Consider the following 17,577-nt stretch of genomic DNA (forward strand, 5'->3'; position numbering starts at 1 on the left):
CTCATCTTCATCCCCTAGGAGGTTGGGAGAGGTTACCTAGCATGCTCTCCCCACCAAGGTGTTAAGCTGGCCTGGCCTGACTGTGTAGCTTCTCTCCCCTCCCCATTCCCTCTCTCCTTTTGAATAAGTCACCCTCAATCCAAGGGTCTGATGAGGCTTACTTCCAAGTAAGCACATGCAGGATTGCAGCTGGGCTCCCCTTCCCACGAAGCAAGCTGTCCCTTCCTTCCCATGTTCGCTCAGCTCAGTATCCAAAGGCTAGGGTGACCCTATGAAAAGGAGGACAGGGCTCCTGTATCTTTAACAGTTGTATTGAAAAGGGAATTTCAGCAGGTGTCATTTGTATATATGGATAACCTGGTGAAATTTCCTCTTCATCACAACAGTTAAAGCTGCAGGTGCCCTGCCCTCTTTTAAATCTGGTCATAGTATAGCTGCAGTACAGCACCTGCAGCTTTAACTGTTGTGATGAAGAGGAAATTTCACCAGGTGCGACATGCATACAAATGACACCTGCTGAAATTCCCTTTTCTATGCAACTGTTAAAGATACAGGAGCCCTGCCCTCCTTTTCATATGGTCACCCTACCGAAGACAGAAGGGTGGTTGTGTTTCGGGCCCATTGAAATGAACAGGATGCATCTGTGAAAAACCATTCTTTCATGCGATTAGAAGTGCGTGACACTGGGAATACTATGCAACCTCCAGTGGCAACTGATACGAGTTTAGTTGGTTGAATCTATGGATTAAATTTGCATGTGGGTTATAAGCAGTCCTTCTAGAGCAAGAAGAGGTCCCATTTATGTTCTTACTCCTGAGTAGGCATTTTCACCTTGAAAGAAATGTGGGAAATGCACCCTCCTTGCCAGCAGCGCCCTCATTTTTAAAGATAAAGAGATCAAAATTGGCACAGTGATAACTCTTAAGGAGGGCTTTCAGCGTACCAAATTTGAATCAGATTGGGTCATCCCTTGATGATTTTTTAAATTCCCCCCTTTAAGTCTTTTCCTCATAGTCCACCATTGCGAAGGATCGTAGGATTGATCTTCCATTGCTTTGATCATGCAAAGCTGTGCATCTTCAAGTTCATAAACTACAGATCTGCTGTTCCTACTCAAAAGTAAATTCCATTGATTTCAACTGCTAAAATCACATGCACGCTTACCTTTGAGTAAACCCCATTGAACAGAGAGAGTCTTACTTCTGAGTAAATACATATAGAACTGATTTTTAATAGTGTGGTCACTCAGAAGCTTTCTTTTTTAAATCTTAAAATAGCAAACTGGAAAGAAGTGCTCTGGGAACACTGCATCCTCCACTGGCAGCTGATAGTAGTTGTAGTTGATTAATGAGTTAATGTATGGGTAAATGGATTATAATGTATGGATTATAAACAGTCACTCTGGAACAAAAGGTATTGCTTCATTTGGAAATGTTTCACACCAGCTGTAAGAGGCGCGCGCATACGCCTATTATTATTATTATTATTATTATTATTATTATTATTATTATCCAAAACTGTTCAGTAACAAGAGAAGCTACTCCCAATGAAAAAGCAGTGCAAGACCCGGCTGTTGGTAAATATGAATGGAGGGGGAGTTGTCCAACTTCCAACTACCAATAAACTGTAAGGGGGAGGTACAAAGGAGAACAATGGGTGGAGGTGATGGCGAAAACAACAAGGTGAGAATAAACCTCAGCAGGATAACAGCAACGTGCACCGTGCAGTACAGGAAAGGTGTCAAGACACTTGGAACATACAAGCACACAGGTGCAAGTCTGCAAGCTTTCATATGCTATGGAAACGAGGGTGGATATTTTGAGAGTAAACCAGGGCAAACGTGCAGGTGTGATGAAGCTTTGCCTGCCAGCCCAATCAAAGCTAGAGTTTAGAATAAATGTTTAACTCTATTCAGACTTAAAATATGCCAACATTAAACACCTTGACTGCCCCCCTCCGCTGCCCTCTATATTTAGGAATGTGAGCTGAATGGAGGGATGGGGACTGTAAGGGAAGGGCACGAGACTAAACAACCTCTTTCGGATTTTCAATTGGCAAATGTTGGCAGTTATATCAGCTCATCTAGACTTCATTGAGCTAGAGACAGTGGAGAAGTAATTGTTTCTGTAAAAGTTGCTGGATATGGAAATGGTATGGGATTTTTTTCAAGAATTAAAAGAAACAGGGTGTCTTCAGACAGGCGTGTTCTCCTGTGATTTACCGCTTCTTCATGTTCTGAATTCTTTTCGGGATTTCAATGGGGTCTTTATATAGCCAGGTTTTCTTTTTATGCATAACACTATATGCCCTTTGCAAGGGTGGGTGGAGCCTGGCAGGGTCTTATCGGTTGTCCACCCCTATGGCATAGCCCCTCCCCTCTCTCAGCATGAAATGAAACACTTCCTCACAAGTTCAGAAGTCTGCATCATTGGAAACACACACACCGGAAAGTCTGTATGTTCAGAAGTCTGCCTCCCCCAACGCCATGTGCAAATCAGTATTGTCCCTGAAGAGCCTCTTTGCAGCTATGACCATGCTTCCCAGCCATGCATTTCCTTCCCATCTGAAAACACTCTAAAAGCAACAGTAACACTTTTCTCGTTTGAGTAGGGGGGGTTAAATGGAAACAGGTTACATATGCTCACGTCCATTGTAACCACCATCCCCTCCTCATTGCCTATCTGCTTAGGCATTCCTGAAATACAGAGCCGAACAGGAGCGGAGGGTTGGAGGCATGGGAGGAGACACTCCCAATGCTGCACCGCCCAACACCTGCCCACACAAAGCAGGACATAGCACAATGGAAGGATTACATGGGGAAACAATGGCAGTTTCATCACATGACTGCCAAAAATACCGTATTTTCCCCATAGCAAAATAGTGCATGAAAAGTGGGAGAAGTCATGAGACAGCAACTGCATGGTGATGGTATCATGTAAAGCTCATGGGAAAACCAGTGACCAAACCATGATGATTGCATAAAAAAACTCCCGTCTGAAGATGCTCACAGTCATCGTCTCTGGATGACTAGTGAGGCCTTTGCAAAACACTGAACTGAGTCTCAACTCTGCAGCTCCTACAGTAACAACAACAACAAAACCCACAACTTCCTTCTGAGGTAAAACCACGGTTGTTCAAGCAGCATGAAGGATATGAATGTATAAGCACTTTAATGGCACATTTCCGGACAGGGTGGAAAGGATCCAACATATAGAGAGCAGGGGTGGCACTGAACCGGAAAATGGTCTTTCCTTTGTTGAGGAGGATGTATGTCTGAGGATAAGAAGGGAAAAAAGGACACTTAGTAATAACCACAAGTCACAGAAAATTGCCTTTTACACTACAAAATTACTTTGAAACCAGGGCCAGATCTACACCAAGCAGGATATGACACTTTGGAAATGGTTTGAAAACTGTATACAGGGTGTGTCCTGGGCCCCAACAGTTGTCACTGCTGTTATAAACTGTTTTAAAGCAGCAGTGTAGAGTCTGCCCAGATTAAATTCTCATGGCTCCCCCTGAGCAATGTCATTATTCTGAGGGTGATCAGAATCCTCTGTTAGGCTAATGTCAAACAGAGTCTTAATGGGTCACCGCTCTGAAATGGGTGGAGATGGTTCCTTCTATATATACAACAGGTTTGGGCAAAACCAGATATCAGGACTTGTAAAAGATTTGAGAGAGCCCTGGATAAGGTGCCCTCTGCCCTCCTCCAATTGCACTTTGGTAGGCCCTTTAACCAAAGTTTCCAGGTGGCTGGCATGAGAGCAGGCAGTGGTGGGGATGGCCAGCATACAATAATGTCCTGGGTAGGGAATATGGCCGGGAGCTGCATAGCTGCCGGGAGCTGCATTATGGTGCTGACTTTTTTTGTGGTACTGGGTTTTGTTGCCTGTGGTATTACAACCCGGGTATATTAGGATTTCACATCCACAGGAGTGGGGAGGTCCATGACAGAATGTGTCCAGGTGAAGGGCATCTGCTCACAGGGGCAAAGAGGTGCAACTGCCACCCCTGATTGCAGTCGTGATGTCATTCTAAGAACAGCATCAGGGGCTGTAGTTCTGTGCCATCCTGTCTATCCCTACTTTCAGTTTTCATCCACACAAGCCAGGCTCAGTACAAGGACAGAAGAGCAATAAATTAGACATGGGAGTTTCACTGGAACCATGAGAGCGCCACTTCGTAAGGCAAAGAGGTAGTAGCAGGCAGCAGTACGACCAGGCTCCTCCATGTCAAAGTAGAATCATAGAATCATAGAATAGCAGAGTTGGAAGGGGCCTACAAGGCCATCGAGTCCAACCCCCTGCTCAATGCAGGAATCCACCCAAAAGCATCCCTGACAGATGGTTGTCCATCTGCCTCATGAAGGCCTCTAGTGTGGGAGAGGCCACAACCTCACCAGGCAACTGATTCCATTGTCGTACTGTTCTAACAGTCAGGAAGTTTTTCCTGATGTCCAGCTGGAATCTGGCTTCCTTTAACTTGAGCCCGTTATTCCATGTCCTGCACTCTGGGAGGATCGAGAAGAGATCCTGGCCCTCCTCTGTGTGACAACCTTTTAAGTATTTGAAGAGTGCTATCATGTCTCCCCTCAGCCTTCTCTTCTCCAGGCTCAACATGCCCAGTTCTTTCAGTCTCTCTTCATAGGGCTATGTTTCCAGACCCCTGATCATTCGGGTTGCCCTCTTCTGAACACGCTCCAGCTGGTCTGCGTCCTTCTTGAATTGTGGAGCCCAGAACTGGACGCAATACTCTAGATGAGGCCTAACCAGGGCCGAATAGAGAGGAACCAGTACCTCACGTGATTTGGAAGCTATACTTCTATTAATGCAGCCCAAAATAGCATTGGCCTTTCTTGCAGCCATATTGCACTGTTGGCTCATATTCAGCTTGCGATCTACAACAATTCCAAGATCCTTCTCGTTTGTGGTATTGCTGAGCTAAGTATCCCCATCTTGTAACTGTGCCTTTGGTTTCTATTGGTTTCTATTTCCTAAATGTAGAACTTGGCATTTATCCCTATTAGATTTCATTCTGTTGTTTTCAGCCCAGCACTCCAGCCTATCAAGATCACTTTGAAGTTTGTTTCTGTCTTCCAAGGTATTAGCTATCCCACCCAATTTTGTGTCATCTGCAAATTTGATAAGCGTTCCCTGCACCTCCTCATTAATCAAAATGTTGAAGAGCACTGGGCCCAGGACTGAGCCCTGTGGTAACCCACTCGTTGCCTCTCCCCAGTTTGAGAAGGTTCCATTGATAAGTACTCTTTGAGTCTGATTCATTTTCAGCTTTAGCCTGTCTGATGCCATTTCGGCACTTCTGTGCCACTTGTCTGTACTCTTCTTTTGTAGCCTGGCCTTCCTTCCACTTCCTATATGTATCCCTTTTTGTTTTCAGGTCATCTCTAAGCTTTTTGTGGAGCCACATTGGTTTCCTCTGTTGTCTTCTATCTTTTCTCCTTGTTGGAATTGTTTGTAACTGTGCCTTTAAAATTTCATTTTTTAAATACTCCCACCCATCCTGCACTCCTTTTCTTATTAGGCTCACTTGCCACGGGACCTTACTTGTCATAGTTCTGAGTTTATTAAAATCAGCTTTCCTAAAATCCAGAGTACGTGTATGGCTACACTCAACTTTTGTCTCCTAAATGATCCTTCATGATCAAGAAATTTTTGCCTCCTTCATGATCAAGAATTCAAGTATGACGTGGTCACTTTCTCCCAGAGTTCCCGTAACTGCCACTTTATCCACTAAGTCATCCCTATTGGTCAATAACAAGTCAAGGATTGCCGATCCTCTAGTTCCTTCCTCCACTTTCTGTAAGAGAAAGTAATCACCCACACATGTCAGGAATTTCTTGGAAGGGACGCTTTTGGCAGTATTTGTCTCCCAACAAATATCAGGGTAATTGAAGTCCCCCATCACTACTACATCACACTTCCTTGAAACACTGGCAATTTGTTTCTCAAAAGTTTCATCCTCGTCTTCTCCTTGATTGGGTGGTCAGTAGTAGACTCCGATTATCATGTTCTTTTTATTCCTTGCCCCATTTATTTTAATCCAGATGCTCTCGACGGGGCTCCCAGTCTCATCTGCCTGTATTTCTGTGCAGGGATATGTATTTTTAACATATAGTACAACTCCGCCTCCCTTTCTATTTCTTCTGTTCTTTTTGAACAAGTTATATCCTTCAATTGCTATATTCCAGTCATGGGAGTCATCCCACCAAGTTTCAGTTATACCTATCAAGTCGTCTTTGCCTTCATGTAATAAGAGTTCAAATTCATTCTGTTTGTTTCCTATGCTCTGGGCATTAGTATATAGACATCGAAGACCATGTGTTTTATAGTCTGACTTTGTTCCTACCTTGTTGCAGACACTATTTTGGGGCACTGTTGGAGCTGTTCTCTGTACTGTGGTGCATTGGCCTTCATCCATTGTTGCCTCGAAGTTTATGTCTCCCGCCCCCTTAAGATTCAGTTTAAAGCCCTCCTGATCAAGTTCTTCATGCTGTGGCCGAACTCATTCTTTCCAGCCCTTGTGAGGTGCAACCCATCCCTTGCCAGCAGTCCATGTTCCAAGTAGCGTAGCCGAATCACAATTTATCCAAAGATGAGTGTTCTCATATAAAATGCATATGAGAATTAAGAGGTGTCTATCAATATTTGTATCCTCAATTTTTCCCATAACCACTCTCTTGAAATTAGGTCAAAGGCCGATTTAAAATCGATAAAGGCTGCATAGAGAGCTCCTCTAGCTTTTAATGTGTATTTTTCAACCAGATGTTGGAGAAACAAGCCCTGGTCAACAGTGGATCGCACAGACCTAAATCCCACCTGTTCATCTTCTGGAATATTTTCTTGGACCAGCCACGTGGCTAGTTTTTCATGAAGATGGATGGCATATAATTTACTAATAATACTTAAAAGGCTGATAGGTCTGTTATTTGAGGGGTCCAATCTTTTCCCTTTTTTTATATAGGGAGCTGTTCTCTGTACTGTGATGCATGCTATTTTGAGCTGCATTAACAGAAGTATAGCTTCCAAATCACGTGAGGTACTGGATCCTCTCTATTCGGCCCTGGTTAGGGCTCATCTAGAGTATTGTGTCCAGGGCAGAATCTACACTACTGCTTATAACAGTTTATAATGGTTATGACAACTGTTCAGGCCCAAGACACATTACATATAAAGTTTTCATATTGTTTTAAAAGTGTTATATCCTGCTTGGTGTAGATCGGCCCCAGTTCTGGGCTCCACAATTCAAGAAGGACGCAGACAAGCTGGAGCGTGTTCAGAGGAGGGCAACCAGGATGATCAGGGGTCTGGAAACAAAGCCCTATGAGGAGAGACTGAAAGAACTGGGCATGTTCTGGTTCCTGACTTGGAGCTGAGCAGGAGCAGGGAAGAGCAGCTGGCCCAGCTCAAGTAGGAGCTATAAAAGTAAGCCAGATTCCCAGGGAATGAGCGAACAGGAGTTTAACAGGGGGAGTTTGGCAGGGGAGGTCAAGGGGGAGGCGTCTAAAAATAAAAAAATAAATAATAAATAATAATAAATAAATAAATAAATAAATAAAATAAAAAAGAGGTGGGAAAACCAAAGAAAAACAAAGAGAAAAAACACCCACAAAACCACCACCAAATAATAATAATAATAATAAAAAATAAGATCTTACTTTCCCTTAAGACATACTCATATAGTTGTGTACCTTCAGAGAGGACACAACAAAGCAAAGGCAATTCCACTATAATCAGAAAGAAAAAAACCAAAGCAGAAATCGACAATATGGATGAAAAGGAGTCCCTAGAGGTGGTGACCTGCAAAGGGTGTGCAATGTTCGTGTTTCTGCCTGAGCTCAACATAGCGTATACCTGCAACAAGTGCAAGCTGGTGGCACTTTTGGAAGAAAAAGTGAGAGGACTTGAGTGGCGAGTGTCCACCCTCCAAAGAATAAGAGAAGATGAGGAGTTCTTAGACCGAACGGTGGAACTGCAACAGCAACAAGAAGCACATGAGATTGAAGAACAACAGCCAGCTGAAGCAGAAGTGGAGTATGCTGAGGGGAGGAAAGCCAATGAAGAGGAAACTCCCTGGAAAAGAGTGACAGTTAGGAGCAGAAGAACTAGAAGGCATTCTGCACTGGTGGAACCATTAGAGTTAAGCAACCGCTTACAGCTTCTGGAGAATGAGACTGAAGGACAGTTTGCAGAGGAAGAAGTACAGGAGACACCATGCAACAGTGACCAAGAGGCAGAAGGTAGGTCAACCAAGAAGAAGAGAAGAGTAGTCGTTGTGGGAGACTCCCTGCTGCGTGGGATTGAAACCCAAGTATGTCGTGAAGACCCATGGACTCGCCAGGTGTGCTGCCTCCCTGGAGCACAGATTAGAGATGTGACTGAAGGGTTACCGAAGCTCATAAAGTCCACGGACACATACCCCTTTCATCTCATCCATGTGGGAACAAATGATGTCACCAAGCAGAGCTACGAAGAAATCATTTCAGACTTTGAAGCTCTGGGAAGGAAACTGAAGAACTTTGGGGCCCAGGTAGTTTTCTCATCCATCCTCCCGGTTCTTGGAAAAGGATTAGAAAGGGAAAGAAAAATACTCCGGATGAACGACTGGCTTTGAAGGTGGTGCCATCGTGAGCGTTTTGGATTCTGGGACCACGGGCTATGCAACTTGGAACATGGACTGCTGGCAAGGGATGGGTTGCACCTCACAAGGGCTGGAAAGAATGAGTTCGGCCACAGCATGAAGAACTTGATCAGGAGGGCTTTAAACTGAATCTTAAGGGGGCGGGAGACGTAAATTTCGAGGCAACAATGGATGAAGGCCAATGCACCACAGTACAGAGAACAGCTCCAATAGTGTCCCAAAATAGTGTCCGTAACAATGTAGGAACAAAGCCAGACTATAAAAAACATGGTCTTCGATGTCTATACAGCACCATGTACATTGATGGTGCTATATAAATAAATAAATAAATAAATAAATAAATAATAATAATGATAATAATAATAATAATAATAATATACTACTAATAATAATATACTAATGCTCAGAGCATGGGAAACAAACAGAATGAACTTGAACTCTTATTACATGAAGGCAAATACGACTTGATAGGTATAACTGAAACTTGGTGGGATGACTCCCATGACTGGAATATAGCAATTGAAGGATATAACTTGTTCAAAAAGAACAGAAGAAATAGAAAGGGAGGTGGAGTTGCACTATATGTTAAAAATACCTATCCCTGCACAGAAATACAGGCAGATGAGACTGGGAGCCCGTCGAGAGTGTCTGGATTAAAATAAATGGGGCTAGGAATAAAAAGAATATGATAATCGGAGTCTACTACCGACCACCCAATCAAGGAGAAGACGAGGACGAAACTGTCCTGAGGAAGCTGCTTTGCAACCAGCCACTTTTTAACTTATCTACATGGGCTGTGTGCCCAGACTGGGAAGACCGCCAGGTACCAGCAAACACACCAAATTAAGAGATAACACTTAATTTGTATTTCTCACACAGTTCAAAACATAAAGAAACAGAACAGTCTTTCTGTGCTTATGCCGAAGTCAAAGCCAGTCCATAAATCCATCCAGTTGTCATAAAGGGTCCGGGAGAGAGGGTCACGAAAGTCCACAAAGCCAGTCCGAGTTCCAAAGGGCAGGAGAGAGTCACAGAGTCCAAGGAGACGAAAGTGAGTAGCATATTCTGCCACAGACCCCTTTCCCTGACGCAACTCTCTAATGCAGTGCTCAGCTGTCTCTGCTTTCACAGGGTCTCCCCAGATGGCTGCCATTTCCTTAAGAAAATTGTCTAAATTGCTAAGCAAAGGGCTATCCTAGTTGAGATAAGGCGTAACCCATTTGCTCACAGACCCAGACAGCAAGGAAACAATAAAGGCTACTTTATGCCCATCTGTAGCAAAATCCTCAGGTCTGACTTTGAAATGCAGCTTGGAGGTTGCAATAAAACTGTCCAGCATTCCCCTTTCTCCTGAAAATCTCTCTGGCATTGCTGCAAAACATTTACTCCTACGAGGAGGCAGCGGCGGAGGCTGAGAAGCCGCAGTAGTTGCCTGATTCACTTGAGCTTGGAGCGTGATTACTAATTGGGTGAGTTGGGTCACTTGGGCAGCTAATTGATTCTGCTGTTCAAGAAGGTTTTCCATTATTACTTTACTTAACAGCAAAAAGTGCTGCTTATCGTTGGTCAGACTTAATTCTGTCCTGAGGAAGCTGCTTTGCAACCAGCCACTTTTTAACTTATCTACATGGGCTATGTGCCCAGACTAGGAAGACCGCCAGGTACCAGCAAACACACCAAATTAAGAGATAACACTTAATTTGTATTTCTCACACAGTTCAAAACATAAAGAAACAGAACAGTCTTTCTGTGCTTACGCCGAAGTCAAAGCCAGTCCATAAATCCATCCAGTTGTCATAAAGGGTCCGGGAGAGAGGGTCACGAAAGTCCACAAAGACAGTCCGAGTTCCAAAGGGCAGGAGAGAGTCACAGAGTCCAAGAAGTCCGTAGTCCAACCGGTATAGCAGAAACACGACAAGGCCAAGGTTTCAAGGTCCAGAGCTTTCTTAGGCAAACCAGATTAAGTCTGACAAGATCCTGGCCTGCGCACTGTTACTTAAATACCCAAGCCCAGAATCACAGCTGTTCCCTGTTTATCTGGCGTTTAGTAGCAATACGCTTGGATCTGCGTAACGCCTCCTTCTCCGCCCTTTGTTGTTTGAACGATGGCACCGGTAAGATGTTTGTTTGCTCTTCCTCTAAGGCTGAGCTGGAGGGAGCCTCCGCTGGCTGATGCCCAGCCATGCTGGTACTGGGTCCAGCCTGCGGCTCTTCATCCCCAGACTCCTCATCGTCAGATACCTCACAGTTTCTAACAGAAACTTTTGAGAAACAAATTGCCAGTGTTTCAAGGAAGTGTGATGTAGTAGTGATGGGGGACTTCAATTACTCTGATATCTGTTGAGAGACCATTACTGCCAAAAGCGGCCCTTCCAAGAAATTCCTGACATGTATGGGTGATAACTTTCTCCTACAGAAAGTGGAGGAAGGAACTAGAGGATCGGCAATCCTTGACTTGATATTGACCAATAGGGATGACTTAGTGGATAAAGTGGCAGTTACGGGAACTCTGGGGGAAAGTGACCACGTCATACTTGAATTCTTGATTATGAAGGAGACAAAAGTCGAGCGTAGCCATACACGTACTCTGGATTTTAGGAAAGCTGATTTTAATAAACTCAGAACTATAATAAGTAAGGTCCCGTGGCAAGGGAGCCTAATGAGAAAAGGAGTGCAGGATGGGTGGGAGTATTTAAAAAAGGAAATTTTAAAGGCACAGTTACAAACAATTCCAACAAGGAGAAAAGATAGAAGACAACAGAGGAAACCAATGTGGCTCCACAAAAAGCTTAGAGATGACCTGAAAACAAAAAGGGATACATATAGGAAGTGGAAGGAAGGCCAGGCTACAAAAGAAGAGTACAGACAAGCGGCGCAGAAGTGCCGAAATGGCGTCAGGAAGGCTAAAGCTGTGAATGAGCTGAGATTAGCGAGGGATGCTAAAAGCAATAAAAAGGCTTTCTTCAGATACGTGAGTAGTAAAAGACAGAGGAAAGAAATGGTGGTTCAACTGCTTAATGAGGATGGCAAATTGATAACAGACGACAAAGAAAAGGCTGAAGTGCTCAATTCCTACTTTGCCTTGGTCTTCTCCCAAAAGCGGGTCTATGACCCCCCTGGAAAAAGTGAAGCAGAAGTTGAGGGGGCAGGATTGCAGTTTGAGATTGATAAACAAATGGTCAAAGAACACCTAATTTCCTTGAATGAGTTTAAATCTCCAGGGCCCGATGAACTGCATCCTAGAGTAATGAAGGAGCTTGCAGAAGAACTCTCAGAACCTTTGTCTATTATCTTTGCAAAATCATGGAAGATGGATGAGGTGCCGGACGACTGGAGGAGGGCTAAGGTTGTCCCTATCTTCAAAAAGGGCAAAAAGGAGGAACCTGGGAACTACAGACCAGTCAGTTTGACATCCATCCCTGGGAAAATTCTGGAGCAGATTATAAAGAAGTCAATCTGTAAACACCTTGAAATCAATGCAGTGATTACTAGAAGCCAACATGGATTTGTCAGGAACAAATCCTGTCAGACTAATTTGATCTCATTTTTTGATAGGATAACCTCCCTTGTGGACTGTGGGAATGCTGTGGATGTCATATATCTTGACTTCAGCAAAGCTTTTGACAAAGTACCACATGACATTCTGATTAACAAACTAGCTAAAAGTGGGCTAGATGGAAAAACTAGGTGGATTCACAGTTGGCTACAGAATCGGACTCAAAGAGTACTTATCAGTGGAACCTTCTCAAACTGGGGAGAGGCAATGAGTGATGCGCCGCAGGGCTCAGTGCTCTTCAACATTTTTATTAATGATTTGGACGAGGAGGTGCAGGGAATGCTGATCAAATTTGCAGATGACACAAAATTGGGTGGGATAGCTAATACCCTGGAAGACAGAAACAAACTTCAAAGTGATCTTGATAGGCTAGAGTGCTGGGCTGAAAACAACAGAATGAAATTTAATAGGGATAAATGCCAAGTTCTACATTTAGGGAATAGAAACCAAATGCACAGTTACAAGATGGGGGATACTTGGCTCAGCAATACTACAAATGAGAAAGATCTTGGAATTGTTGTAGATCGCAAGCTGAATATGAGCCAACAGTGCAATATGGCTGCAAGAAAGGCCAATGCTATTTTGGGCTGCATTAATAGAAGTATAGCTTCCAAATCACGTGAGGTACTGGTTCCTCTCTATTCGGCCCTGGTTAGGCCTCATCTAGAGTATTGTGTCCAGTTCTGGGCTCCACAATTCAAGAAGGATGCAGACAAGCTGAAGCTTGTTCAGAAGAGGGCAACCAGGATGATCAGGGGTCTAGAAACAAAGCCCTATGAAGAGAGACTGAAAGAACTGGGCATGTTTAGCCTGTAGAAGAGAAGATGGAGGGGAGACATGATAGCACTCTTCAAATACTTAAAAGTTTTTCACACAGAGGAGGGCCAGAATCTCTTCTCGATCTTCCCAGAGTGCAGGACATGGAATAACGGGCTAAAGTCAAAGGAAGCCAGATTCCAGTTGGACATCAGGAAAAACTTCCTGACTGTTAGAGCAGTATGACAATGGAATCAGTTACCTAGGGAGGTTGTGGGCTCTTCCACACTAGAGGTATTCAAGAGGCAGCTGGACAACCATCTGTCAGGTATGCTTTAGGGTGGATTCCTGCATTGAGCAGGGGGTTGGACTTGATAGCCTTGTAGGCCCCTTCCAACTTTGCTATTCTATGATTCTATGATTTCAGTCTAGTTTCAGGCCAGAGCATGGCACTGAAACAGCCTTGGCTGCTCTGACTGATGAACTACTCTCGGTGAAAGACAGGGGGAGTGCTACCGTGTTGTTCTTCCTGGATCTCTCAAAGGCTTTTGATACCATTGATCATGGTATCTTACTGGATTGGCTCTGCAAGATGGGAGTAGGAGGCACTGCGGGGCCAATTCCAGGGAGTGGTGTTGGGGGATTCCTGTTCTACCCCATGGCTATTAAGCTGTGGGGTGCCACAGGATTCTATTCTATCCCTCATGCTGTTCAACATCTATATGAAGCCGCTGGGTGAGATCATGAGAGGTTTTGGGGTTGGGTGTCATCAGTATGCTGATGATACTCAGCTTTACTACTCCCTGTCATCAGAATCAGCTGGGGCAGTGAAGGTGCTGGAGGCTATAATGGGATGAGGGCTAATAAACTGAAGCTGAATCCTGATAAGACAGAAGTTCTGTGGATTGGTGGTTTCCGAGTCTGGGAATTGGGTAAGCAACCTGTTCTGGATGGGGTTGCACTCCCTCTGAAGGAGCAGGTGCATATCTCTGGAGTACCCAATCAATTCAAGAGGCAGCTGGACAAGCATCTTTCGGGGATGCTTTAGGGTGGATTCCTGCATTGAGCAGGGGGTTGGACTTGATGGCCTTGTAGGCCCCTTCTAACTCTGCTATTCTATGATTCTGTGAGTACTCCTAGATCCATCCTTGTCACTGGAGGCCCAAGCAAATTTCATGGCCTGGAGTACTTGGGATCAGCTTCGGCTCATCCGCCAGCTATGGCCTTTCCTGGACAGGGATAACCTAGCCACAGTAGTGCACACACTTGTAAGTTCCCGCTAAAACTACTGCAATGCACTATACGTGGGGCTGCCCTTGAAGACAGCTCAGAAGTTGCAGCTAGTGCAAAATGCAGCAGCTAGACTGCTGACCAGTACATCTCACAGAGACCATATAACACCAGACTTAAAGGAATTGCACTGTCTTCCTATACGCTTCCAGTTGGAATTCAAGGTGTTGGTAATGATGATTAAAGCCCTAAACAGCTTGGGACCTCAATACTTGAGGGAGCGCCTCTCCCTATATATGCCTGCCCGAGACTTGAGATTATTATTATTATTATTATTATTATTATTATTATTATTTATTTATTTATATAGCACCATCAATGTACATGTACATGGTGCTGTACAGAGTAAAACAGTAAATAGCAAGACTCTGCCGCATAGGCTTACAATCTAATTGTAATCTGTTGGAGAAGCCATCCTCCACATCCTCCACATCCTCCACATCCCAACAGTGTAGGACATACGCTCTGGTGGGACATGGGAGAGGGCTTTCTCTGTTGTGGCACCCTCCGCTTGGAGGCCTGACTGGCACCAACACCGGCTTCATTTTGATGCCAAGTTAAGACATGGCTTTTAAACAAAGCCTTTGATGGCTAAATTCACCAAGCCTGTACATGGTTTTAATTGGTTTTACTGTTTTTAAATCTATACTGTTTTTAACTTATTGTTTAATTTGTTTTTAGCTGTTTATATTTATTGTTTTACATTGTTTGTATGATTCTACCTGTAAGCCACCCTGAGATCCTTGTGCTATAGGGTAGGATACAAATGTTTTAATAAATAGAATAAATAAATATGCTCCCCCAGGCCCCAACCATGCCCCTGACCATGACACTTTATTGCACTGATTTTGAAGGTGGTATAAGTAAAAAAGCACCCATTGAACTCAATGGAGAGCAAAAACAAACACCCATTGCCTCCCCCATTTCCTTTGCCACAAAGGCGCACTGGATTCAGATTAATTCTTCACCCAATCATGGCGCACCTCTAGCAGTATATAAACCCCTGGAAGTATGACCTTAACTCAGATGTCTGATCATATAGCATGGGGCTATATTTCTCTGGACCCATGTTGTGCACACAAGGGAGAACTTTAGTGATAGGAGCTATTCCCCTCAGAACACATATAGCAATGTGTTCAACTTCAACCTAACTCTTTTTATCTCAGGGTTCCCCTGTCCCAGGATTCCAGAAAACAAAACAAAAGACCCCACATCAATTCACTGTTACTACCAGGTTTGTTAGGAGAAAAATAACCCCACACAGGTAAGCAAGAGAAGAGAAATCCATAGCCCAGTTAACAGAATACATACTAAATTCGAACTGTGAGTTGTCGGGGAGAGATAAGCCACAGTTCCAGGTTCAGACTTTACATTAAATAACTCAGGGCTAGAGCACTTTGGTTTATTTAACAATTCCTGTTGGCAGGAGTAGCCAAGTGGGAGAGATAGAGCCGTGTGAATTAGCATGCTTACTCACTCACACAGCATGCTGGGTTGCTATGACATGAGAACTGGACCCATGTTCAAAATAGATTGCTGCTAATGTAATCTATCTTTCTATCTTTCTAGTACGCTGCTATCTTTCCGGCGCCAGGTTAAGACTTTCCTCTTTGCCCAGGCATATGGCGGCACATCTTAATCACCCACATGTTTAGTTTTTTAACGGTTTTTAATGCTTTATGTGTGTATGTTCTGTGTTTTAGAGTTTTAAATTTTGTATACTTGTTTTTATCTCAATTTTAGAATTTCTGTAAACTGCCCAGAGAGCACTGGCTATGGGAGCGGTATATAAGTGTAATAAATAAATAAATAAATAAATACTCCACCCCCCCTTGCATTATGAAGATTGTATCTTAGCTATACTGTACTGTTGAAACAGTCCTTCCACCCGCAGGACCTAGTAACAGTTTCTCCTGCACAGGACACGCATAAGGTAAGCTCTCTGTTGGTGAATGACAGTCACTTCATTCCATCCATTGTAATTCATGGTCTGCTCTGGTTGATAGTGACTCTCCAGGGCACGAGTCTTATCTATTCCTGAAATCCTTTTAAGCAGAGGGCTACAGCACAACAGACATACACATTGCCACTGAGATATGGCCCCTTGCAGATGTACAATTGGGCTTCTAAGTTCTCCACTCATTATGTCACCCAACTTGATGACACTTGGAAGCAGCCTTTGGTGCAGCCTGAGAAACTACAGTTGGGAAACAAAGCAAGAAAGCCTGGTGTGCATGCAGAACTGCTTGGGTGCATAATGGTTAGATAGTCCTGGCTAGATAGACCTTTGGATGATCCATTAAGAAGTTTGTTATGCATGCTCCAAAAGAATCTTTGGATGGTGGGCTTTCACATAGGCAAGGCTGCAGATGGTGTCCTGCTTCAATTTCCTGAATATTTTTTCTAGGATTCAAGTGGATCTCAAACAGAAGACACTAGGAGTGGGGACCCAGGTGCCCTATTATCTGCATCACTGTGATATGTTGCCAGAGGAAGGAGCTCCTGGTCTATGCCTTAAAGCTACCTCACCTTGTGGCTGGGCTCTCCCCTTTCCTCTTCCCACTTACTTTCTGATCATGGTAGAATGGGTCCAAGTCTTCCAGGGGCACTCCAAGGAGTTCCATAGGAGGGTCCCCATAAATGAGTGGAAGGTTTCTTCCTTGCTCAAGGTCATTGCGGGGTTTTGGCTCATTTTCCTCATCAAGAACTTCCTCGTGTTGCTTTTTCAACTTCTTAGCTTCCTGCTCAGCGATTCTTTTTTCTATTGCCTCAAGGGACTCACGGGTGAATGGGCGCAGGCAGTCTGGACCAGGGATGTGTGGTGGGAGTGCCATCTTGGCATTCTGCTCCTGAACCTATTCTGCCCAGCACCACAGAACAATGGTGGGAAGGCTGTAAGTATAAGAAGGAGAGAAAAAAATCATTTTGTACCATACTATCTGAACTCCAATGCAAGCTAACTCATTGATTTTAATCACTAGGTGGTGCCTTTAGGTGATCTACACATGCAACAGAATAGGGTGGTAGAATGAATGGTAGCACTTCAGTCTGCTGATGGGGAGATACCATTTTTAATTCTCCCTGTGCTTCTGAAAATGCCCCTTCCCCTCCCATCGCCTATCCGGATGCCCATGCAGGAGGGGCTGGGATGCCCCGTTTCCAGAAACAGGCCTTCCCAGCTGCGCCCATCACCCCTCTGGGCTTGTTCTGGGTCATCACCATGGCAACGACCCAGAATAAACCCAGATGCCTGCATGGGAAAGAAAGGGGCCGCGCTTTTGGAAACAGGCCTTTCCAGTCACACCCATCGCACT

General features: G+C 44.2%; 1 protein-coding gene across 3 annotated transcripts in view; it reads right to left on the minus strand.

Moving 5' to 3' along the window:
- Positions 1-17,577, minus strand: part of SCN4A (sodium voltage-gated channel alpha subunit 4) — a 209,632-nt gene that overhangs the window by 144,369 nt on the left and 47,686 nt on the right. For 2 of the 3 annotated variants that reach the window (XM_063132886.1, XM_063132904.1), the window contains exons 2-3: positions 16,831-17,155; positions 3,166-3,273 (exon numbers count right to left, since the gene is read on the minus strand). In XM_063132886.1, the coding sequence (XP_062988956.1) occupies positions 3,166-3,273; positions 16,831-17,097 (375 nt within the window). In that variant the 5' untranslated portion in view covers positions 17,098-17,155. Of the gene's footprint in view, positions 1-3,165; positions 3,274-16,830; positions 17,156-17,577 lie in introns of those variants that run through there. The other variant, XM_063132895.1, reaches the window with a different exon arrangement.

This window comes from Elgaria multicarinata, chromosome 1, assembly GCF_023053635.1.
Source record: "Elgaria multicarinata webbii isolate HBS135686 ecotype San Diego chromosome 1, rElgMul1.1.pri, whole genome shotgun sequence".
Taxonomy (NCBI): Eukaryota; Metazoa; Chordata; class Lepidosauria; order Squamata; family Anguidae; genus Elgaria; species Elgaria multicarinata.